The sequence below is a fragment of the Danio aesculapii genome, chromosome 23 (genome assembly GCF_903798145.1).
Source record: "Danio aesculapii chromosome 23, fDanAes4.1, whole genome shotgun sequence".
NCBI lineage: Eukaryota > Metazoa > Chordata > Actinopteri > Cypriniformes > Danionidae > Danio > Danio aesculapii.
In genome coordinates, this window is record NC_079457.1 from 17,854,180 (window position 1) to 17,881,669 (window position 27,490).

The 27,490-nt window shown below is 36.5% G+C and overlaps 1 protein-coding gene across 10 annotated transcripts in view; it reads left to right on the plus strand.

The window, feature by feature from the left end:
• camta1a (calmodulin binding transcription activator 1a) overlaps positions 1 to 27,490 on the plus strand; it is a 656,204-nt gene that overhangs the window by 342,113 nt on the left and 286,601 nt on the right. For all 10 annotated transcript variants that reach the window (XM_056449716.1, XM_056449720.1, XM_056449714.1 and 7 more), the window contains one exon: positions 8,242 to 8,377. In XM_056449716.1, the coding sequence (XP_056305691.1) occupies positions 8,242 to 8,377 (136 nt within the window). The remainder of the gene's footprint in view (positions 1 to 8,241; positions 8,378 to 27,490) is intronic.

Sequence of the window (27,490 nt, forward strand, 5' to 3'; positions counted from 1 at the left end):
TCTATTATAGGAAAAAATGACAAGCTCATGTATCATGCTTGATTTAATGTAAACATTTTCCAATGTGAGTTTGAAAGTGCTTTGGTGTGACATTTAGAATCATATAAATGGAAACGGATAATTTACTTTAGATCTTAAAAATAAGTTATGAAACATGACTGAAGAACTAATTTTATGTAAACAAAAGTGCATTCCATGACAAAGATGGTATCATTGATTCAGAATGCAATTGCAGTGAAAGAGAGAGAGAGGGAGACAGCCTGTCCATACTTGGATCTGATTGGCTGGGATTTTTGCATCTGGTGTGGGCAAATTGATTATAATTAAAATGTCATCACATCAAAATCTGTAAGAAAGCGTAAACGTACAATGTTAAAAAACAATAAAATGTATACAAATCAATTTCACCAGAGTTTTATTTTATGAATACTGTAGAAACTGTAAAAGAAATGTATACATTTTACTATAAACTATTGTATAAATTTATAGTTTTAATACACCAGTGTTGTACACCATGACGTACTAGCATCTACACATACTGTACCTTTGTTACACAGACAAAAACACAACCAAACAAATGTGCGGATGACAAAGTAATGGTGAACATTTACATTTACATTTAGTCATTTAGCAGACGCTTTTATCCAAAGCGACTTACAAATGAGGACAATGAAGCAATTTACACAACTATAAGAGCAGCAGTGAACAAGTGCACAGTGAACAAATCACAAACAGCTTTTCCCACAAGCATTATACTAAAAAAGAAAAAAAAACTTATTTTTAAACTTTTACATACTAAAAAATAACCATAGGAATGTCAACAAAAAGTTTAAAGGAAAAAGCTGGAAAAGTCAATTTACTATTATTCACTTTTACACTACCTGATAGAAATCTTGTCGTCAATCCCAGTTGTAAGAGCACCTAGAAACCTCTTGGAACCCACATAGAACCAGGATTCTCATAGAAATCAGTCAAGTTTGATGAAGGAAAAATCATGGTTTGGGATTACATTCAGTATGTGGGCGTGTGAGAGATCTGCAGAGCGAATGACAACATCAACAGCCTGAGGGATCAAAACATTTGTGCTGGCCATTACATTTTACAAACCACAGGAGAGGGCAAATTTTTCAGCAGGAAAGCACTCTTTCTCATACTTCAGCCTCCACATCAAAGTTCCTAAAAGCAAAGAAGGTCAAGGTGCTCCAGGATTGGCCAGCTCAGTCACCAGACATAAACATTATTGAGCATGTCTGGGGTAACATGAAGGAGGAGGCATTGAAGATGAATGCAAAGAGTCTTGATGAACTGGGAGTCCTGCAAGAATGCTTTCTTTGCCATTCCAGATGACTTTATTAAGAAGTTATTTGAGTCATTGCAGACGATGAATGGATGCAGTCCCCCAAGCTCACAGGAGTCATGCACAATTTTAACATACATAATATTGATAAGACTTATGTCTAAGAAAGGTCAGACCTTACTGTCCTAATATAATAATTAAAATACAAGGCATGATCATATTTTATTTTGGTAAAATAAACGTAATCTAGAGGCCTTTGCCTTTTATATAAGCCACTTCTGATACCAAATGATCAACTAGAAGTCAAGTTATTGTTTGTTGTTCCTAAAACTTGGATAGATAACAAGACTTTTGTCCGGTAGTGTATATTAAGGAATCTTGCCATTAACTAGGTAACAGATTTTTACTGCAGCATTTTTTACAGTTGTTTATTGTTAAAATTCCAGCCATATTTAAAAATTGCAAATGTACAATAAAAAAAACCAATAAGAATAATAAACATTCTGCAGCAAAAACAACATGATTTGATTTTTCCCTGAGTTGACATGGGACAATTTGTTTCAAAAATATTGAAAAAATAAATTCCAGTATCCACTGGCTTTCAGAAACCAGTCATGTGTATATAGAAAGAACAATTTAACAATAATGCAAAAGAGATGAAAGCACACTCTCTTTGAACATGCCCCCTGCTGTGACACAATATAACCTACATGAAGTATATGCTAATATACGTGTTTGTTGTCTATGGAGTGAAATCTGACTAGGCTATTGAAACTCGACGTGCGAACTCCTTTTCTCCTGCGCCTTCCATTCCACTTCCTATCCTTGTATCTCAGGCTCAATCCCACAGCAGGCATCACAGCGAGCAGATTAATGACTTAAACAGCGCCGACATGGTCCCAAGCTCACAGAGAAAACCGGGAGAGGGAGAATGAATGCGATGCAGCAGGAAGTCTTTCAGAATGACATTCACACAGAAGAGCCCAGCGCGTTGAATGAAAGCGGCGTCAGGATGAAGATGACATGATAGAACGGGAAACAAAGACCGAGAGATAGGAGATGGGATTAGTAGCAGAATTAATTAGCGTTAAGGTCAGCACATGACAAATTGTGGTTTTATTAGAAAAAAAAAGGCAATGGTAGCAACTACCCAAGGCACTTGACAAATCGGTTGAGGGAGAACGAGAGAGGATCTTGCATGACAGATTTTGACTGGCATCTCTAATTAAAAGGTGCTGTCAGGGGCCACAGTGCAGGGAGACAGGGGCCCCATCAGCCCCCGAGACTCATCCCCGGAAATGATTGATGAGCAATTGCAAGATAAACAAGACGCCCCATGAGCTGAGCTGCAAACTGATGTATGCAGTATTATAAATAAATCTGCGCCAGAAAGAAATGATACAATAAACAAGACAATGCGGAGCAGACAATGACTTGCGCTTTCCAGAGAGGATACATGGGGAGTCTGTGTGTGTGTGTGTGCGCGCATGTGTGTGAGAAAGGAGTATAATATGTTTGCTGGCGTGCTGGGGTAAAGTGATGGCTGGCTAACAGACGCTAACAGCAGCTGGTTTCATGGCTGAGACTTTGCTGAAGCGCCTGAACTCCCACACTCCCAACTCGCACGCAACAAAACTGCAGCCTCTTGGGACCTCGCCAGACTCTGCCAGCCGTAGATGCACCTTAATGCGTGTGCCTGTAGCTTTTTACTGAGCGTGCATGCCCTCGCAGACGTGAGTGTGTGTGTGTGTGTGTGTGCAAACGAATGAGATGGGATGTGTGAATGTGTTTCCTCGCTCTGCAGTTATTAGTTGTTGGGAAACATGTGTACTGTCATAAAGAGAAGCGAGCTGGGAGCTCTTCAGATACGTTCGCGGTATCATTATCAACCAGAGGGCAGTGGGATGGTAAAGTGAGAATGAATTATGAATGGAAAGTTGAGAATGTTCTCGCGCATGTTTTCCCCACAGGACGTGATCCGCTGCTCATTTGCATCAGCAAAGAGGAGCTGTTGGTCGTAGGTCTAAATGAAATATACTGATTTCTCCCTCGCTCTTGATAAACAAAGCTGAGTTGCGGTATGTTTAAAGCTGGCTTGAATGGAAAATTGACCCTATTTGAACGTTTTAGAAAGGCTACATAAGGGTATGTACTATGGGGAATTTCAAAAATGCAGAATAGCTCTTTGTCTGTTGGTTCCACTGATCTCTATATATCAGTCGTTCGTTCACATAATACACCTTCCTGGAGTATATATGAGCAATATCACCCTCGTAGCAGTGCGATGTGGCTGTATATCAACACTGGTGGGAGGCATGCGTTGAAAAGAGTCCACAGGTGCCTTAGAGTGCCTTAGACTCCCACAGTGACGATATACAGCCACATCGCACTGCTACGAGTGTGATATTGCATTTATACAACAGTTCGATGGCATAATCTTGTGTATAAAAAAAAGAAAATCAAACACAGAGTCTCAAAACCTTTTTGTAAGAGGAACTACTTTCTTCCTCTATTCATTCACATCTGCAGCTGACATCAGAACAGCAGAAGCCGTTACTAATTCATCAACATCATTTTTGAGCTAGTATTTGAATGATTCTCTAGCGTAATATCTAAAGTGATGACAAAACAGGTGATTTTGCTGACATTTTAAGATTATAAGGCTGAACTGCATGAAATGCCATCAGTCTACAAGAGGTATCAACACAATAGCAATACAACATAGAAAAGAGAAAGATCGACTTAGAAAGCCATTTACCTGTTATATAACGATTTAATCAGCTGTAGTTTGAAATTAAGCTGTTTTTCTCTTAGGGCTTATTATCCAGTCTCTGTCACCATCTTGTGGATGAACATCGTCATCCGTCATTGAAGACTCAAAGACAAAACGCTGCCGATGCGCTTAGAAATGTCTTAGAAATGATAAATATTTAAAATAGGCAAAATCCTTATAAATAAACTGCATAGTAGCAATCTGAACAGCTACATTCTCCACTAAAAAGCCTCAAAAGTACATTATGTTGCCCAAAAGCAGCAATATTTGTTAAACTGTAGAGTGTCCGCTGCTTGTTGCTGTATGTGGGCGGAGTAATACACAAAGGTGAAGGGTTAAGAGGCTGGACGAGTGCTGTTACTGGCAGAATGTATTATATAAAAAAAAATTATTTAATTTTTTTTTTTATAATTATTTTTTGTGTCAATTTCAATGTCAATTTTATTTATATAGCACTATTTAAATTAGGACAGAGAAAAGACATTATAAAATTATAGCTAAAACAGACAAATTTCACTGATAAAATGCCAAATTAAAAAGTTAAGTTTTCAACCTAGATCTAAAAACAATCAGGGATGAAACAGATCTAATTCATATTAACATGTCTGACAGATAAGAAGGTGCCAGGCCATTTAGAGATTTAAAAACTAAGAGAAGTATTTTAAAAGTGACTCGATAGTGCACTACTTTCTGGGTTTTCACCTTTAATAGATAGGACAGTAGAGAGTATTGAGAGCATGTGTCGACGCAACAACCACTACGCCATTGGCGCTGACTTATAGAGAATATTAATGGTAGTTTGAATTTCATTGAAAGGCTATGTGAATTATTTGTAAAAATTATGCTTATAAAGGTTATTTTTGTAACACTGTCAATAATCATGCACAATAAAACCAGAAACATTTATTAATTAATAAAGTGCAAGTTATTATAAACAAAAAGCCACATTGCTTTGAACTAGGGATGCTTCGATCAGGATTTTTGGAGCCGATACCGAGTACAGATTCCTCGTCATGGTGATCAGCCGATACTGAGTACAGATTCTGATGCTTCAAGGTTTATATAACTTTAACATTGCATAAAGCACATTTTCCCTTTAAGTGTGATACTTAAGTTTAGCTTTGTCCTTTCCTAAAAGAATAAAAGAAGGATGTTGTATATTATCCCTTAAATAAGTATCTTATAACCATTTAGTCACACATCATGGTCAGAAGCAGCTTTACAGAAAATAATAGATTAAACAGTTAAAAAATTGGGTAAGAAAAATAAATGACAAGGCAATTTGGAAACACTGCCAATTATGGAAGAATAATTCAACATACCTCAATGAAGAAAATGTTTAGAGTGCATTTTTGATGCAAGAAGTTAAAATGCATCTGCTTGCAAACCTGTAAACTAACACTTTTGATCGATTTATGTTATCGGCCAGATAAGTGAGTACCGATCGAGTCATTAAATGTGATTATCGGCCGATACCAATATCCAGCCGATTGATCGGAGCATCCCTACTTTGAAACATTTTTGCTGTGATATATGTCACTTAACTCAACTCAACTCCGTTTATTTCTAGAGCACTTTCAACAAACCACAATGGGTACCAAAGTGCTGTACATAAAAAACACATGCAAACATACCAGAACCAAAATACATAAACTCACAACACATGATTAAAAGCTAAAGAAAATAAGTGTGTTTTCACTGGCCTCTAAAACTTAGCTGCAATTTATATAAAAATAAATAAATGTATATATGTTTGAAGTTGTACATTTCTTTTTCTCACATCATTTAATTAAAGGTTAATATGACGTTTTAATTTTATTTCAGTGTTCAAAATAGGGCGTTGTGGAATGTATATGTATGGAAATTAGGATTTGCTTTGATGAACGAAAGGTTCAAAAGAACAACATGGTTTTGAAATGTAAATGAACATTACAATTGTGCTTACTTATAATACATGTGATACTCTTGTCACTTTTGATACACTTTACTCTTCCCCCACCAGTGTTTGTTTTTATTTTAAAAAAATGTCCCATAAGCACAAACTTAAAAAAAAATCACATGAACACGGTTGCTCAATGATTAGCACTGTCGCCTCACAGCAAGAAGGTTGCTGTTTCAAGTCCCGGTGTCCTGACATTTTATCCTACCCATCAGATTATGCTACCAACACTGTATTTAAATGGTTCTGAGTTTGGGGTTAGGGATTATGTAGGTTAGGGTGATATTACAGCTTCATATCACACTACTCCACATTTAAATTTACACTCTTAGCAAAATCTGACAGGTAGCATATTGCGTCATCAAAATGTGCAACCTACTTTTTGAATGGAAGGTAGGACAATCTGACTAGGTAGAACAAATCGACAGAACACCGGCTGGGTCAGTTGGCATTTCTGTGTGGAGTTTGTGTGTTCTCCCCGTGTTTGCGTGGGTTTCCTCCAGGTGCTCTGGTTTCCCCCATAGTCCAAAGACATGCGCTATTGGTGAATTGAATAAACTAAATTGGCCATAGTGTACTGTATGTGTGTGAATGAGAGTGTATGGATGTTTCCCAGTCCTGGGTTACAGCTAGAAGGGCATCTGCTGTGTAAAACATTTGCTGGATAAGTTGGCAGTTCATTCCGCTGTGGTGACCCCTGATAAATAAAGGGACTAAGCCGAAAAGAAAATGAATGAATGACTGAAATTGGCCAAAGTGTATGTGTGGAAATGAGTGTGTATGGATGTTTCCCAGTACTGGGTCACAGCTGGAAGGGCATCTGTACTGTAAAACATTTGCTGGATAAGTTGGTGGTTCATTCCGCTGTGGTGACCCCTGATTAATAAAGGGACTAAACCGAAAAGAAAATGAATGAATGAATGAAATTGTCCGTAGTGTATGTGTGGAAATGAGTGTGTATGAATGTTTTCCAGTTCTGGGTCACAGCTGGAAGGGCATCTGCACTGTAAAACATTTGCTGGATAAGTTGATGGTTTATTCTGCTGTAGTGTCCCCTGATGAATGAAGTGACTAAGCTGAAGAAAAATGAATGAATGAAATTTCATGTACAAGTATATTTTATTGTACAAATATTTGAACATAAAATATATTAAAAGAAAATAGATATCTGCTGAAAAGAAAATGTTATTGTGGCTCAATGCATTCTGTTAATGGATGAATGTGGGTACATTTCATTTAAAAAGCAACAAAAAAAGAAACAAAATAAAATTTTTATTAAAAAGTACATTTATGTTGATTTTGAAGGATTATTAAATCATAATTTGATGAGCTTTCTCAGTCATGTACCTCTTTTGTAAAATGTAACTCAGTTTTAAATATTATTATAACAGTTTTAAATGATACATTGGTAAATATAAAAGTTCATGCACTGTAATAAAAATCCTGGTTGCCTTACATTTTTAAGCTGAATCAAATTAACCTTATGAGTTCATTGAACTTTTAATATGTTAAACTGACTTAAAATAGCTTGTGTAGCATATAAAATTAAGTTAGAACATGATTAACTTAGTTTAGTAAGTTACAATGGCCTAAAAACATATGCTGTCAGGACTTAATGATCATAGAATTTTTTACTGTGTGATAGCTTGAATGCGTATAAATAATACTAATACTTCTTGTTTCTGCTTGGCTGATATTTAGATCTGGACTTTCCTTTAGCCCACTTTCTGAATAACAGTGAAAACATGAGTTGCCTAAAAATTTAGTTAGTGCATCCTTACTGAATAAAAGTATTTATTTCTCTAAAAAAATCTTACTGACTCCAAACCAAAGAACTCCTCTAACTTCCTCTAATTATAAAAATGTTAAACAAGTTGCAGATTCTTCCAGGCATATGTAAATTTATGATTCAACTCTAGGTCACATTTAAGAGGTAATATGCTTTCAAAAGCCATTCTGTGGCACTTTTAAGGCCTTCTTTTTAATTTTGTATGTCCATAAACAGCCCTATGCAATTGTGTGAGGTGTTACTCACTAGTGCAGCTCTGCTTCTCTCTCTCTCTCTCTGCTTTGAGTCAGCCTTCTTTGTGTTCTTCTGCCGAATGAGTCCCTCAGCACTAAAAATTTCTCTTCCTCTCCCTTCCCTCCCCACCCAACCCCGTCTCTTTTCTTTCTTTCTTCCTTCCTTCCATCCACCCCTTCTCTTACCATTTCCCTCACTTCTGGATCTAGGCCACAGAATGGGTCGATGATCCTTTACAATAGAAAGAAGGTGAAGTACAGAAAGGACGGCTACTGCTGGAAAAAAAGGAAAGATGGGAAGACCACGCGGGAGGATCACATGAAGCTCAAAGTGCAAGGAGTGGAGGTGAGGCTGATCGTCGGCACTGTAGCGCACACAAACACATCGACTCGATTCTGAAGCATTCAGGTGCATATAATGGGCGCACTTAAGAAAAAGGAAGCCCTCTCGCCTGGATGCGAGTGCTGTGGTTTTTGAAGTTCTTGAACACGTACGGCGAGTCCTCAAGTCGGCTGCAACTTTTCTAGTCCACATTTGAGAATGAAAAAATACACCTCAGCAGCCTGAGTTTAGTTTTTCCCTTGATAGCAAACAAAATGGAAGCAATTGTTTGTACCTTATTAAGCTCGGGATGTTTGCTCTGCTCCAGAGTGCCGGCATTAATCTTCCCCCATGCTGGGAACCACTGCCATCACAGGTAGACTGCAGGGCCCTTTTCTGCTTTTCCGCGCCCTGGCACGGCCCCGCTAAGTGTGTGTGTGTGTGATTTATCTCCACTCATACACACATATACACATACAACAAACAGCGTGGGTGCTGGATCCAGAGTTTTACTCGTTTGTTTTGGGAATTTGAACTGAATATCTATCATTTTTGTATGGTGTCCCATGGACAGTTGAGCATGCTCAGGTCATGTGATGCTGTTTCGCATATGCAAGGCTGAAATCGTGTTCTGTGCAGTCGTATAGTTGACAAAACGCACACACTGAATATTTGATACACTTGCCAACATGTGCATTATTCTCTGCTTGCTCTCTCTTCATGGAGCTCTCATTAGACAGTGAACAGACCTCACTTAACAACCGAATCTCTGCCAATCATTTTTTGGCAGTGCGTTTTCTCGCAGCAGATGTTTCAGTGGAAGTTTGGAGTTTCTACCGATTATCCGTTAAATTCACTAGCTTTAAAAAATAGAAAAAAAATTCCACACATGTTGTTCTGAACAATAAGTTTTAGTATTAAATATCTATTTTTTGTAGAATTTGGATTCACTGCGCAAAAATAAATAAATCTTGCTTAGAGTTTTTCTCTTGTTTCTAAAATCATTTCCATTTTAAGTCAGAAATCCATCATAAAAGTAGTCTGTACCCCTTATTCTGAATATTTTATGCTTTCTGGAGTTAGAGATTGACAAAGATTAACAAAGTAAAAAATAAATAAAAATGTCAATAAAAGTATGTCTTACGAGAAAGGTATTTTAAGTCAAAAATCCATCATAAAAGTAGCAACCCAGGCTCATTCTGAAATTGTAGTCCCGTGGACATTTTTGGAGACCTTGAAATACGTCCCGGGAGGTACGTATGGCTGCAGTTTTTGTTTTCGTGAATCCGCGAGTGGCCGCTCTGTGCGCTTTTTCATATCTCGAATGTCGCTGTTCTCGCAAAAACCCACCAGAGGCCGCTGTCTGACTGACTGAATGATTGACTGGGCGACCGGCCAATCGATTGACCAACCCCCTTCCCCCTTCCCTAAACCCAACCAATTTTACCGATTGACCCGCGCCCACCCACTTACTTTCCTAAACCCAACGGATGGTTTACAAAAGCCGCCCAGAAAAAGAAAAGCCCTCGATTTTCACCGCATTCTCAACCGATTCTGTTTTTGTTTTACCTGATTTCTGGAACCGCTCTTCCCCAGACTCAAACTCAGTCGCCGTTGTCATGGTCAACTCCTCTCTGCATCTCAAGTTCACCGATGTACACAATGAGCTAACTGGACAAACTGGTTGCCGCGGGAAAGCCCTCCACACGGAGATAAGCGGTCAGCCGGTAAGCGGCAAAAAGAACCGTGTCACACTGCCCCGCAGCATGCACTTAAAAAAAGTCAATGCAGCCATACGTACCTCCCAGGACGTATTTCTCCAGAAACGTCCACGGTACTACATCCACGGGACTACGTTTTCAGAATGAGCCTGGATTGAAAACTAGTCTGTATCACTCATTCTGAATATGTTATGCTTTCTGGAGTCAGGGACTGACATTGATTTGATTGATTTGAAAAAAACAAAAGTTTAAATAAAAGTTTGTCTTCCCAATTTGTTGGATTTTTATATATTTTTTAAATATATATAATATTTATTTTCTATTTTTTTTCATTGTTCAAAAAACGGCTGTTTAATATATGTATAGATATTAGGATTTGCTTTGATGAACAGAAAATAGTTCTTATTAAAGGTATGCTTTTCAAATTTTTACATTTTCTTTCCACACATGTTGTCCTAAACAGTGCATTTCGGCATAAAAGATTCTATTTTTTTTATTTGTAGAATTTTGATTCACTGTTCTCTATACCATTCGTTCTTAGTATTTTATGCCTTCTTGAGTTAGAAATTGACAATGATTAATAAAACGATCAATAAAAGTATGTCTAAGAAAAAAATATGGGTAACACCTTACTTTGTCACAATTCACAGTATTAAATAATCATTAACTAACATTACTAGCTCAAAAAATCTTCTAATTCCCTGTATATTAATAGTTAATAAGATAGAAGTTGGTTTTAGGTCACGGGTAGGATTAGGGATGCAGAATAAAATCATACTTTATAACTACTAATGAACAGTTAATATCTTAATAAGCAGCCAATAAGCCAGTAGTTAATAGCATGAATTGTGACCATGATGGTCAAAATGTTTAAAATCCCAATTTGCTGGTATTTTAATTAATATTCACAAATGTTTACTTGGGTGACGCAGTGGCGCAGTAGGTATTCCTGTTGCCTCACAGCAAAAAGGTCGCTGGTTAGAGCCTCAGCTGGGTCAGTTGGCATTTCTGTGTGGAGTTTGCATGTTCTCCCTGCGTTCGCGTGGGTTTCTTCCAGGTGCTCTGGTTTCGCCCACAGACATGCAGTAGGTGAATTGGGAAGGCTAAATTGTCCGTAGTGTATGAGTGTGAGTGAGTGTGTATGGATGTTTCCCAGAGATGGATTGCGGCTGGAAGGCATTCCGCTGCGTAAAACATGTGCTGGATAAGTTGACGGTTCATTCCGCTGTAGCGACCCCGGATTAATAAAGGGACTAAGCCAAAAAGAAAATGAATGAATGAATGACATTACAACATGACATTGGCACACACTGAGTGTTTGATTTAAAGCAACTTTTGGTGTATAGTTTACTATTTAATGACACCAAGGGATGAAATATTGTGCACAATTTATAATGACCTCTTTTGTTGTGTCTCTTTTTGGATGTTTTGACAGCCCCTGGCTATTGCTTGTGGCTTGAATGATTTTGCGTTCAACAGCCGCATACAAAAATCCCTCAGTAAATGAAGACAGAATCTTCCATTTCGAGTGAACTGTTCCTTAAAGGACATTTACAGCGGTAAAAGTTTCTCAGTGCATCATCCAGCAGAGTCTTGTAAAGTTCAGATATATGTGAGAAATGCTGCGTGGAGCTTTATGGGCCGCTGTCTTCTCTGAGATGTCCTCTGACCCTCATAGACTCAAGCTTGTGCTAAAAGATCTGGCTTGAGATGAGGTAACTCAGAGTTGAACTCACTCACTGAGCTCTCTCTCTCTTCTCTCGCTTTTTCTGTCTCTTTTATATCTCTCCGCCAGCACCGCCTGCTGTCATCTGGCAGGCTTATCCTCTAACATGCCTCCATATGTTTTTTCCTGTGTAAATGGCTGTGGCTTACAGTGGGCTAATTTCAGAAAGATGGCAAGAAGGCTTTGGGTACTAAGGTGGACTCAGCAGAAAATTGCATGTCTGGCAAGCTGAGAGAAAAAAAGAGCGAACAGTGCGAACACTCTGTAGCTCACAGCAGGTTTAAAGGGATAAGACAGAAGGAGATGTTTTGAAGAAGGTTTTAGTTTTTTTTTTTTCCAATACAGTAAAATACATGGCTTTCTTTGGTCTTTAATTGAAATGTTTTAATTGATGTGAATCATTTGGGACATTCTGACTGTTGTATTTTCCAAAAATGATAAAGAAATTGCTTTGTTTGGTTTTTATTAATCATAAAATCCAAAATCATTAATAATAAAAATGACTGGTAACACTTTATAATAACTACACACTATGAATCATTTACTAAGCATTAGCATCTAGTGAATTAGTTGTCTTTTAAGCATTAACTCTACATTAATAAGCGTTAGTAAGCAGTTTATAACTGCAGCTACAAATGCTGTGTTCTTGACTTACAACCACATTTATAATGTGCTTAATAATTGTACTTTCATACTTTGTTAATGATTTATTTTTAAGTATTGCATTATTTACAAACCATATGTATTTAAGAGTAGCTGGTGGTTTTTAAGATAATTCAGAATGAGTTAGTAAATGGTTAATAAACTATTGAAATTAACATTTATATATCATTTATTCAGGCATATATATCATATATCATTTATTCAGGCCGTGACACATACTGTAATGGTTACTATGTATATTAATAAATTCTTTAATAACTCAACTTCATGCAGTTTTGTGACCTAATCCAAAGTGAGGACTAATTATGCTTAGTAAATCCCTTATGAATGACAATTAAAGGCTCGGTATCAAACGAACAATAATCTTTGCAATCTGTTTACTAACGTTTATTATTGTACTGTAGAGTTAATGCTTAACAGATAATAAATTAACTATTTGCTAATGCTTAATAAGTGGTTCATAGTGTGTAGTTATTATAAAGTGTTACCAAATTACTGAGTAATAATTCAGCATATTAGAATGATCATTGAGAGATGAGCTGCACTGAGGACTAAAAATTCTGCTTTGCCATTTAATTAGTAGTTTACATGTTCTGTTGCACTGGTTCACAGTAGTATACTGTTTGTATTTCATAATATAACAAATAAATTAGGTTTTAAGCATAAGAGGTGAAAAAGAAAAAAAAAACAGAAACCAAACCTTTGAATCATAGTACTGATACATTTACTGTGTTTTTAAATAGCTTTTATAACGTATACATATAAAAGTGTGTGTTTGTACATTTCATTCCATGCGTTGTGGGGACCAAATTCCTCCACGGGTGTAGCCATACCCGTCAATTTTGACCTTGTGGGGAAATTTTTTTTGTCCCTGTAAGGAAATAGCTCATAGATCACACACCGTGAAGTATTTCGGAAAAGTAAAAATGCATTATTGCACAATGCATAAAACAAGGCACCAATCAGATTGTTGATTTATGTGATGTAGATTGCTGTAGATTTCTTACAAAGTATTTTACAGTATCTTAAAAATACAAAAATATAAGACACTAAAGTATTTTGATACAAAATATTTAGCCATTTTCATCAGCCCTATCAAATACAAATGACAAAATACTAATTTGTATTTAAAATAAGTATTTGAAATACATGTATCATAAATACTGCCCATACCTGACTGTTATGATATGTTTAACGGTCATCAGCATCTCAAATCCTTGAAAGTTTTTCATATTTTGATAAAAAAAAACATATATACATTTATATGTTTTTATGAATGTATTATATCATCTTTGCATCAAATTTACAATAAAACGAATTACCACTTGTGCGAGGCATTTGAAATGCAGTGTATGTGCAGGGCTCTATCTCTTCTGGCTCCCATTATCAGTCTCACACTATTTTTTTCTTTTTTTTTGAAAGTCTTGATAACAGCATTTTGTAGTTTTTCTTTGATTATTTCAGCAAATAGGATTGTAAAAAAATAATTGTTGTACTATTCATTCACTGCGCTCTAAGATTATCCAACTATGACAACTTCTGCTACTGAGAAACCCGGAAATGTGAAAAGGGTCCATACGAGCGCCAGTAGATCTCATGTGATCATCTGTCAGCTCCTGTACCAGCTGGTTGTATTCTCCGTGCTGTAGACCTACACAGACTGATGTTTGCCACTGATAAATAACCACAATGACAGAGCACATGTGTTTTTCTGGGTTATCTTCTTAATTAAGCATGGTATGCGCTAATTCCATTTATATTTAGTGTTTGCCCTCCATAATGTTTACATTCAGTAGCAAGAAAACTCAGTCAGTGGAACTCATTCATTAATATTAAGCAACCTCGGGAACGCCATTCATAGTGAAAGGCATCTTTAAAGTCACTGATAGTGTGAACATGGCTTTATAGACTTATTTTTGAGTGAAGTATCCCTTTAAGAAATCCCTCTCTGTGTCAGTGAAGAGACTACAGTCAAATGGCCTCTTCTCCATAGGTGAAGCATAATGAGGCTTCTGATCAGACGCCTCCAGCAGAGAGCGGACTCCAACTGTCCTGATTCTCTCCTCCTGCTATGAGCAACAGCATAATAGAAGAGTGGCCACTCGGTACGTCCTCCCAGCGCAGAGCAGACCGAGAGCCGAGCGATCAATCAGAGCTGTGCTCTTCAGGATAATAACCTTGCCCTATCAGTCTGCCTCAGACCTGTTTACTGCAAACGCAAATAAATGACGTGACCTTCACCTTCAGGGCTTTTTCTTGAGGAGGGGTGTATGAATGAGAGGTGTCATATTGTGTGGTCTTTGTGTGTGTGTGTTTAAAACAAGGGCTTTCTATGGGACACATGGATGTTGCTTTATTATGCAAAAATCACTTTTATAAGGGGTTTAAACACAGTTGTGTGGCAACAGTGTGTGAAAATAGCCAGCCTCTAATAGTAAAAAAGAATTAACCCTATTTTTTACAATCACACTTCATAAAAGCAGTCTGCAGAAACACTGAATGATAATCTCCCTTTCAAATGTCCCCACAAGTATAGCAATACCAGTCAATTTTGACATTTTTTAACCCCATGAGAAAAATGGCTCATAAATCACGTAGAATTAAGTATTTTGAAAATGTAAAAAGGCTGATTTTTTGTTGTTAGGGGTAGTCTTTTGGGTGGGGGTTAGAATATTCATTTTGTGTAGTATATGGGAAGTCCCCATTTAGACATCTTTACTAGTGTGTATGTGTACTTGTATTTATAAACTCATGGGGACTCAAAGGGTAGTTTATTTTAATGTAAAAATGCCGCTTGTTTCCTGTGATGGTTGAGTTTATGGGTAGGTGGATAGAATATATGGCAGAAACATCATTACGTCATAAGAGTCTTAACATGTCTCTGTGTGTGAGACTGAGGAAATAATCAATGGAAAAATCAGTTCAAAATAAATGCCAGCCTCATTCACACTACCAGCAAAAGAAAGTGACATGTCATCAGAGGGGGAAAGCCCCGCCTATTAGTGACGATCTCTTCCTCATTAGCATAAACAGCACTGAGTGAGAAGCCATTTTTGAGTTTTGAGTTTGTTGCTATGAACAGGCATTTATAGCTCCACCCTCTTTTGAAAAAAAAATCTCTTGAATTTAAAGTGACAGTTACCAAAATGGTATAATTTGGATCAAAGCCAAAAGGGCATAATAGGTCCCCTTTAAATGTGAATTGTTTAAAAAATACTATTTATAACCATACTTTAACAATGGATTGATTACATTAAGAATTGAAGATTTATTATTATTATTTTTATTTTTTTGTATAGTTAAAGTTAGACTTTGGTCAGAATTTACATTAAGGATTCATTAGTTAATGTTAGTTAATGTATTTACCAGCATGAACTAATAATTAATATTTGTACAACAATAATTAATCTAAATTTAACAACTTTATTTCTATTAACTAATTTTAGCAAAGATAAATACCTACTGTAATAAATGCACTGTGTATTATTTGTTCATATTAATAAATTCATCAACTAACATCAACTAACATAACCTCATTGTATTTAAATATGCAAATGACACATTATTTTGTACAATAAAATTTGAACATGCCAGATGACATTTTAATTGTTTTAATCTTTTGACAGGTTAGACTTAAAGGTTTTTACAAAGGGGATTTGGAGAATCTCTTTTTTTAATCAATCAATAAATATATATATACTGCAAATAGCCAGAAAAAACAATAGATAACTGAAATCAAAATTTGAAATGCAATACAAATAACTGAGACGTAATGTACTTTTTTTCTTAAACGCCCAAAATCTCAAAATATACATGTTATTACATGGTGTCTCACCTTAAAGAGATATTTACCCCCCCAAAAAAATTCTCCCTGAACTGAATATAGACCTTTATAAGTTTTTGTCTTCTGTTCAACACAAAAGAAGATATTTTGAAGAAAGCTAGAAATCTGTAACCATTGACTTGTAACCATAGTATTTGTTTTTACTACTGTGGAAGTCAGTGTTCAACAGAAGAAAGAAATTCTTACAGGTTTGAAACTACATCAGGGTGTTTACATGATGACATTTTTTTTTCTTTCCTTTGGACTTAATAAACATTTACTGAAAAGCCAAAAAACTCAAAATATACATGTTTTTACATGCAGTGTCTCACCTTAAAGATAAAGTTCACCCAAAAAGGAAAGTTGACTCTATTTACTCAACCTGAATTGGTTTTTGTTACAAAACCCTGATGTTAGTCTAGGGGAAAGGGGTTTGACATGCAAAGTACCAAAAAAAGAATAAATAAATAAATAAATAAATAAATATATATATATATATATATATATATATATATATATATATATATATATATATATATATATAGTGAATGATGTACAAAACATTAAATTTATTTAAAAAGAAAGTAAGGCAAAAATATACTATTTACAATATGTACAATATTGGGACAAGCACTACGATGGGGCAAAACAAGAAAGCTGGCAGAACCAATGTGAGCGGCGCTTAAGAAAAGAAAGGAACAAAACCCAAACAATGTCTAACTCCTCAGAAACACTTAGCTAAATAAATGAAAGCAAAACAAATAAACACACGATGTGATGAGGTTCTGAGTATCCTAACTATCCTACTCTATCTATCTAAAAGTACAAAGGGTGGTGCTCGCCCCTAAGCTAATGTACTATACACAAGAGTAGTCCTACGTGTTACAAAATGAATGTCACATGACCTGCTTACCTGTCCGCTTCGTTCAAGCTTCGTAACATTGGGACAAATGAATGAAACAGACAAACGGATTGATATAAAAAGCAGACGGAGAACGTGAACACACAGAAATGGGTAACAACAGAATATACAGTTAGACAGGGTTTTCTCTCTTAACGCAACGCAATAATACAGCAGATAAGTAGAAGATAAGAAGAAGAAGATATTTTTGAATAAGGCATTGACTTTCATATTGTTTGTTTTTCCTACTATAAAGTCAATGGTTACAGGTTTTCAGCTTTCTTCAAATTATCTTCAATTGTGTTCAACAGAAAAAAGAAAGCCATAAAAATTTTGAACCACTTCAGGGTGATTAAATGATGACAGAATTTTCATTTTTAAGTGAACTGTCCCTTTAAGGTGCAACAACCCAGCCTCCCTTGCCATCCCGCCATATTCTTTTTCTCTCTCTCACTCTTTCCCAATAGAACAGATGAACCTTGAGTCCACAGTAAAACTCCTTGTTCCCTAAAATTGGAGCAAGACGTGTGTTACAGCATTAGTACTTAACAGGGCGTGAAATAGCAGCCTGGCTTCCTGACGTCTCCCCATCACTTCAGGTGAGAGTGTAGACGGCCAGATAGATGAGCATCCCCTCTTTCTACTCTTTCCCACAATGCAACTGGGCCACCGGAAAAAGGCATGTCCATTACTGGCTAGTTTCTCGTTTCGTTTGGCGGATGTGTTTGACGTCTCCCTCTTCTGACCCTCAGCTACAAAGGCCTAATCAGGAAGTCAACCACCCGTGATCGCAGAGTACAGCAGACTCATCTATATTCCTAATAATTCCTGGCTACCTAACGGTTTTCAAGGATAGCTGTTTTGTCTTTCTATTACATGGCTTTTTAGCGCCATCAATTCAAGGGGGCGAATCTGATGAATAATGTCGCAGGAAAAGTGCTGAAAAGTGGAAAAGTTAAGTGTGACATACACAGGTAGCTGATCTCAACTCTTTGCGTCTGTGCTGTAAATTCTGGCTGACTTGAGGGATCATCACAATTCAATTCTGTTCAGGTTTTTGGTGTGTGGTGCATATTTACAATGCACATAGTTTTACAAAAAAAAAAAAAAAAAAACCTGAAAAATAGACAGGAGGAAAAAAAAAAGTGCCTATTCGGTTTCCAGTGGCAAAGGCAATATCTTATTTTTGTATTTATTTTTCACATTAGTATATACAGTGAAAGTGCCACAGATCAGAGTTGTTAAGCTTTCCACATACCTGACAAATAGGCAGGAAAAAAACTGATTGATTTCCTTAGTTAATTTAATTTAATTTAATTTAATTTAATTTAATTTAATTTAATTTAATTTAATTTAATTTAATTTAATTTAATTTAATTTAATTTAATTTAATTTAATTTATTTTATTTTATTTTCATCTTATTTTTATCTTATTTTATTTCTTACTTTCTGCTCTCTCTTTTCTCTTAATTTGTGATCAGATCCTAAATCTTGCTATGGTATAATTATCACTAATAATAACTATTATTTCACAAAATTAGGGGTCTCAATATATACTTCAGTCAATTAGTTTTAAAGGGCACCTTTGATGAAAATCGTCCTTTCTAAGCTGTTTGGACAGAACTGTGTGTAGGTATAATGTGTCCATTGCCATATTGGAGTGATTTAAACCCAATAAGTATCTTTTTTAATATTTCCTGATGTTAAAATGGGATCCAAATCCCAGTGATTTTGAGGCCCACCACAGCATGATGAAGCAGTGTGCTTTTCCCCGCCCAGCGAATTGATTGACAGGCACCATGTTTCTATGATAACATGAATACACATGTCCACAGAACATTTTGTTTGCAAATAAACTGGGATTAAGTTTATAATATTTTAAAACAGAGCATTTCTGTAATAAAGAGGATAAAATCGCTATGTTATTCTTAACCGCAATAATCACCACGGCTGCATGGTGTCAGTAAACGTAAATGGTAAACGGCATTTTTGTGTGACTCATCATTTCAGAAAGGCTTGAATAAACTCCACCACAAACACATGAAATAAACTTATTTGCCATTTTTGACTACTGAGCTGTATTTCAGCTTCTTCTAAGTCTATCTCTGTCACTGTGCTGTTTATCTGACACAATGCATGATGAGAAGCAGACACATGTAGGCGGGGAGAAGCAGCTCATTTGCATTTAAAACCAATAATAATAAATTATCTGATGGGGATTTTGAGCTGAAACTTTTCTGGCACATTCTGGAGACACCAAAGGCTTATCTTACATCTTGTAAAAGAGGTAAAATAGGTGCCCTTTAAAAGAATTTTACATTAAAAAATAAAGTAAATCATATACAGTGGTCCCAAGTTATTCATGGGAGTTTCGTTAACCCGCAATAGGCGAAAGTCAGCTTTATTTTGTTTACAATTATTATTGATGTTTTAAGGCTGTAAAACCCCTTACTACACACTTTATACACTTTTCACAGGCAGGCATTAACATTTTAATACTTTTCTCCCTTGTTTAAACACTTACAGTTCAAAACTTCATAGAAAAATAAGTCCACTATTATAGAATGAATCCAAAGATCAGAACTATTTGATCTTCATTTATTTATTCCATAATGGGCACAGCCGTGTAACTTCTGCCTTCCTTTAGCATGTCCAGAAGTTCAACTTTGTGTGCGATGGTTAGCATCTTCCTCTGCCTTTTGGGTGTTACCTCAGGTGCCTTTGACGTTGCAGAACCTTTCGTCGACATTGTAGGGAGAAAACTTGCAAACCTACAGTCCAGCACTTCAGAGTCACACTGCTAGTGATCGAAGATTTATAAATGTACATTTACGGCTCTGAGGAGATTGACAATGGTTTACAGCCAATCAGAACACAGAACACAATGCGCTAATCAGGACGCAGAACACAATGCACTGTAGAAAAAAAGCATGTCAAATTGCGCGAAAAAATCAACGAAACTGCGAGACCGTGAAAAGTGAACCACGTTATAGCAAGGGACCACTGGTGGTGGTGTGGAGAGACCCCCCTCCTGATTGTGAAGTGCTTTAAGTGTATGGCCATACACAATAAATGTGCTATATAAATACACCTTACTTATTTACTTACATTGTAGTTCTTAAGAAGATCGAAGCAACAGAATCAAGTGTGTGAAAATTTCCATTTTTACTCACTTGATTATGTTGCTTCGATCTTCTAAAAAGTACTATATAACATTAAAACTCTGGATGTTGTGCAAGATCTGTGAGTTTTCATAAGGGCGAGTACAAAGTAGAATCAAGGGCTTTAAAGCTGGACCTCCATGAATTATGGACTAAGCTTTCAGTTTCCGTCCTGCGTAAAATCGGTTCTTTCTTAATGTTCTCTGGCCTTGTTTGCCCTCGGAAAGTCACAGAGATGTCTGTACTTCAATCACTAAGGCTCTGGTGAAAGAAAGGCAATATATATTAAAGAATTCAGCCTCTATAGAAGCATTTTTATCAGTGCAAGGTAAAGTATTTTACCTTAGTCTTAAATAAATTAGCTGCTAATTAACTTGAAATATTTTCAATAGGTGGAAAAGTTAGGGCAAGAGGAGAAATGTGCAGAGTATTTTAATTATAGTCACACATTGATTAGTTGCATTATTGATTGATATCGATTAGTCATGAAAACGTTTTATTCAGAGAAAAGAGTGCTAGACTTGAGTTTGTTCTTTGCTCGTGTGTTTTAAATGTTCAATACACTTACAAATACAAAAAAAAAAAAAACATTCAGCTGTAATCAGTTCTTTCTGTTTTGCAAAATGGATACAGTACATGGTGAAGTAATTTCTCAGAACAAAACACTAAAACTGCCAATTAAAATTTAGTTGCTGGTGTGTATGCTTAAAATGTGTGAAGGAGTCAAAACAGCAATAAGAATCACTCAACACACAAATGAAGATTGTCTGCAAGGAGATGCCTGTATTGTAATATAACAGACAACAAAACTCGTAAAACTCCAGCTTTCTGTCATTTTTATGATCACATCTTGTGACATCATGTCCTCTTTTTGGTTTGTTTAGATGTCTTTTGTCCATGTTGGGTTCATATTTCATTCGAACAGCACCAGAGTTTAGATGGAAGCTCACTCGTTTGTTCTTTTTTCATCCTATTATCAATCATTCCTTAGGTAACACTTTATTTTGATGGTCCATTTGAGTATTAGTAGACTGTCTGCTTAATATCTGTTGATACTGCACCTTCAACAGACATTTAACTGACTATAAGAAACTTTGCAAGTGTCAACTTACACTAACCCTAACCCCAACCTAACAGTCTACTTATAATCTAATGAGTATTAGTTGGCATGTAGATGCAATGTAACTTAAATTAAACAAACGAACCATAAAAATAAAGTGTGGCCTTTCCTTATTTTTCTAATTGTAATTTTGAAGTGTCTGTGGTTTCACACCCTATGATGATGATGATAACTCACAAATATCAGCTTATTGAAGTTAGCCATTCTTCTGTTTTGTCTACAAAAAAAATGACCCAAGTATGAAAGTAAACCTTGTTTGCAAGATTTGATTTTATTTCTCGTTAGAGACATTTGAATACATTTTTGGAAAGAGTCTGATGTATATTTCCTCCTCCCTTACTGATAATTGTTTGTGTAGCTTTGTGTAATGTCCAGATCTGCACACATGAGTAAAGCCAAAAACCAAACATTATTGAGAGCCGTGGGTGAATACACTAGTCAAGCAGAATCTGCCTTTGCCTTGATTTGCACACCAAATTCTCATGCTGTCCTCTATAAATTAGGTGACAACATGTACATTTTAAACTAAATTATAGCATTCAAATTGAAATATTTAATTTCAGTTAGCTGTTTTTTTTTTTTTTTTTGTAGTTTAAAGGTTCAGGACATGCTGGAGTGCTTTTTTTATATTAACGGATTTGTGTGTTGAGCATCAGTTAAGACAACGTTATCACCTGTCAGCTTTAATTGTGCAGAAAACTGGATAATTTTGAACTTTTGTCAGCTAATTTCATCTTCCAAGTTTAAAATAATTTTATAATAATTCAGACACATCGCTTATAGGGTTAATGGTTGGAAAGGATAGGGCAAGAGACCTGCTGGACTGCTATCCACTGTGTCTGCATTCAGACTCGGGTATTGAGGAGGAGAGAAGTCCTTTTCATTTATAGTGTTTATATAAACATGATCATCTTTTTAATTATTTTGAAATTGTGGTTATGTGTTTATGAAATGACGAATAACAAATGTAACAGGGCATTAAATTACTGTTTATTTCTTAGCATTTTGTAAACTATAAAATCCTGCATCTCCTCACTGACCTGCAGGGCCTAATTTGAGCAACTCTGCCCTACAGTATAACAATCATAATGCCTACAAAAGTCAAATAAAAAAGCGTCTCTGCTTAGAAAAAGAGAGAAAGATTGGAGTTAGTAAATACCACATCTTTGTCAGTATTAATTCCCGCTTATATACCATGGATATTTGTTTCTAGACTCAAATAATTTGTTTGGAGTCTTGTAAATTGCCCATAGCAGCATCCGTGCTGCTAAGACTGAAAATACTCCAGCACCTCCCTTCTCCTGATTAGCTGTTAATTCAGCTTGTGCTGTTGATACACAAATTGCCCTCCCCCAGACCCAACTCATGATTCCGGCATTCTAATAAACTCCCAAACGCGTATTGATTTCTCTTAAATGAAGGTGGCAGGGTGGGCGAGTTTTTCATTACCCAGTGGTAATTATACAGATTGAAATAAGCTTTCTTATTTAGATGCAGCTCCCGCTCTCTTAACCTCCACCGGCCGAGAGAGCAACGCTGTCCAGACCCCCTTGGTCCCAACACGTTATTTCATGTTGACTTGGGCCTAATGCGTGATATCAGCCGTGCGAGTATGCGATGAGCAAGGCTAATGGAGCATGCCTGTAGCTCAATCATCTCTCTCCTTTGATAATAATGAAGACAAATGTCAAAAGCGCCGTTTGTAATGCCGTAATCAAGTGGGCACCTTTGCGGCGGACAGCGGCACGGGGAAGGTTGCAGTATGTCAGCGCTATCACCGCTCGGCGTTCAGATTGAAAGCAACAGCTACTTTGCAGGATCAGCGATACGCGGCCATGTTTATTTGTGTTAACGGAGGCCGCTCTCACTTCCAATTATCAGCATCTCCTTTCTCCAGGGGGACGTTTGGGCTGTAATTGTTTAGAAAATGGCTATTATTTTGCGATACGCCACATGCTGTTGCGAGCAGGGTGTGTCCGCGTGCAGATGCATTCGCCCGAAAGCAACAGCTTGCAAAGCCAGATGCGAGACGAGGGGAAGGAAGTGACATAACAGACTCTTTCGCAACAAACTGCTGCTTCCAGCTCTTGTGTGAAATTAGCAGATATAGAAACTGATGGGAGTATTAAAGGAAAGTTTGATTCTCCCAAACTTCCTTCTCCCCAACTGTCTGGCATGCATAGACAGCTAATCAATTTGCTTAGTCTCCCTCTTCTATTTTCTCTCCCCATTTGTTCTCGGCGTGTCTGCTGTATTTCTTTCTTTGACTGCTCACTCCTGCAATCTCTGTATATCATGCGTGCGGAAGGCAGACACCGAATCCAGTTATGATGTTTCTGAGTGTGCTGTTGCCATGGTTTTGCAGCTCCAAACCTTTGCGAGAACGGGAGATTTGTTGAAGTTTTAGCTCTGAAGGTGCAGGAAGACCGTTTCCCCGTGAAGACTTGCCGTCTTCTCGAATGCTGTCAATAAGAAGAATGCGCAAAAAGCAAGGGCAGCAGAAAAGGAAGTGCAGAATATAAAGTATTCGATTGTTTCTCTCTTGGAATGAAGCATCGCTGTGTCTCTATGACTATGGAATGAAGATCAATACCAGTCTTCCGATAACACATTTCATAAGAATGCTGTACAACTAATTCACAAAGTGGTGTGTCCCTCTATCCGTCTTTTGCCTTTGATCTGTTTTTATAAACCTGGCATGAGACTTCCTATAGCTATGTGAAAGTGCTAGTCAGCTCACATAGTCATCTGTTTTAAACAGAGTGTAATTAGTTTTCAGAACACATGGCTAATATCTTAGTACGGGCACGGCTGTATCTCAACATTGCTCTGAGAGCAGGATTTTAAAGCTTTCCTTTTAAAGGCGGGTGGGAAAGTTTGACATGTGGTGACAGAATAAGAGGATATGAATTATCTACACTTTACTGTAATTTAATTTCGCAGTCTTTTAAGGGCTGCCAGTGTCCCTTTCAATTCATTTGGAATATAAATTGAATTGGCCACATCACGCAGGAAGTTAAGTTGGAATAAAGAAAGTAATGCTTTCTGGTTTGAAGGTTCTGTATAGGCCAGGACTTTTTACAATTTCAAACAAGATTGCCAAGCAAACCGTTTAAATTCATTTTAGGTTTACAGTGCCTTCTGTGTGCTACATTTTAGGGATAGCACTTTAAAATAAATGTTATGCCATCATTTACTCACTCCTCCAAAACTACAGAAGAGGTTTTGAAAAATGTTGGTAAAGAAACAGTTGATACACTATAGAAGTCACTGGTTAATACCATCAATGTTTTGGTTAACCACATTTTACACATGTATAATTATTTTTTGTTCAGAACTATCCCTAGGCCTTTTGAAAAACTGATGAAAGTTCCTGTTGTAAAAAAAAATCTTCAATTTGTACTTATTAGGTATTCAAATGAGCAATTCCAGCTTTATGGATGTGACATTTGCAGTAAGATCCCAATATATAAATTCACAGATATATATATATATATATATATATATATATATATATATATATATATATATATATATATATATATATATATATATATATATATATATATATATATAAATATATATATATAAACATTATTTTGAAACATCTGTTTATATTTTATATCATCAGTGTTTGGACTCTCAGTAGTGATTATTAAACCACACTGAAGGATCAGAAAAATATCAATCTGTAAACATTTTTAAATTTTAAGTGAGGAAAATAAACATGTCTTATGGATTATTTATATACAACATACTTTGTAGAAAATCTGTGAATTAAACTGTACAACCCAAAAGAACCGATGCTAGTCAAAAGGAGAAGAGTTGGCTCACTATAGAATAATAATGATTGATTTTATTTCATTTGACATTTTTTGCATTTTAAGAGAAAAGCTTCATTATGGATGTGACAGATGTGAAATTGCCACTTTTGTGAATTTAGTAAATCAAATATGATTGTTTGAAAACATTGACAAAGACATTTTATTTTTACAGTACTGTAAAATACAAGCCTACAAAAAAAACTAAGAAAGGGTTTTGCTGTTTTGGTAAAAACTTTTTTTATGGCAAGGTTGACATTTGCATGGAATTGCTTATATGTACCTTTAAGGGCCAAAAAGTAGCTTTTGTACCTTTATTTCTGAGAATTTACACACTATTGTATCTTAATATTATTGAATGAATTACACATACATATAAATGTATGTATGTCATAATATATGAATATTTAGGTATAAGCACTTACTGATTACCTAATTGATTATCCATAAATGTATACATGTACTTTGAGAATAATCATGTTATAATGTCAATATCAGATAAGAGACGGTGCTTGTTTCTTCTCTCTTGAGTATGAGCTTCATATTCTTCATATTTTACTAAACAATCCGATGTTAATGAAATTACAAAGCTCACCTTTAAACAAGCCATAATGCATTGTAATACTTACATATTCATGGTTATACATTTAAAGAGTCTAATGCATTAAAAAGTAACATATTAAATTGGGTCTCTCTTGTATAACTATGAATAGGTAAGAATTATAATGATAAATATTGTCCTATTCTTAACGCAGTATGATTTATAATATCACAAGCCTGAAGTGAAGTGTTACAGACATAAATACATTTTTAATGACAAGCGTAAAGGCTTTTCGTTAGATGACTTGCTCGTATGAATGCCACTGAATGCGTGAGCTTTTTAAAATACAATTTGGGGCGGGGGTGGGCATTTGGCCTTCTCTGTTATTACCTACCTGATCAGTGGAGCTGTACAGAAAGACATTCAAGGTTTGCTTTTCAGAGGCAAAGAGAAAGAGACATCACTTCAGGGCTGCAGGCTGAGGAACAGGCCGCTCTCCACCATCAACACCACGTCTCTTGTTCTGCCTCTAATTATGAGCTCTGCCGTGACCTCACCTCCCTCGCCTTCACTCCACTATAAAAGCAGACAGAGATCACTGATTATTTTTATGGGCCATAACACCTTCAGTGCTAATACCTGTGCGCCGGTGTCGAGAGAGCATAATGAAGGAGAGACGTCTTTGTTTTGATGTATGATTCTGCGTGCAACGTTCGAGTCTCTTCTCTGGGAACGTGCAGCTCGCAGCTCATTTGTCAGCTCGCCTGATGATGGAATTTCAGCATTCAGCACACAAATCAGAGCCGAGCGAGTTCAAAGTGATGACACTAAGCATGCAGCTTTAAACTGACTAGCGAGCGCTTTCATAAAGATTCCTCTCTCTCCCTCTTAGGTCATCTGAAATTCCTTTTTAATTACCTACGTCAGGGCCTGGACATTAATACAGACTCTCTTTCCACCTCTTCGGCTAAGAAAAGAGAGGATTAGCTTCGCTTTGTAGTCGACAGATGCTCCAGTTTGGGAGTGATATGTGTAATGTAAAAGTAAGCCGCGGCATAATTGCAATGGGAGAAAAGGTGAGAGATGTATCGTGTTGTCAGGGGAGTTCCCAGGAGGCTTTTCTTCAGAAAGATATTCATAGAAGCGGCTGTCAACTTCTGTTTTGTCATGGCTGCATTCATTCATTCGCTCTTAGATCTGCGTTAAACTGTCCTGGTCTGACTTCCGTATGCTTATGGTGAAATTGCTGAAAAAGGTGCTACTGGAGTCCCTTCATGACATCATTACGATTGACGCTAACCCCAGATGACGTTGTTTGTGTTTGCGCCCGTGCGTATGCTTTCAGCACAGTCAGCAGAAGTCTTCCTGAATCGATAGTTCTGTGTGATATTTGCTCCATCAAGGTCTACAGTGCGCACCCAAAGATGTTTACTTGGGCGCGCTGACCGCTATAAGTCATGCATTATTGACACGTGGTGTACGAGCTGGAATTTGCTGCTGTGTATGCTTAATAACTGTAAAATCAAAATGTAGCAATGTTCCAACATCCCATCTTCAAAGGCGGCGTAATGAGCTGCGAGAGGAGTTCAAAGGGAATGCTAAAGTGTTTATATAGAGCAATATAACGTCCACAGAGCTGCTTATTTTACCGCTGATATGG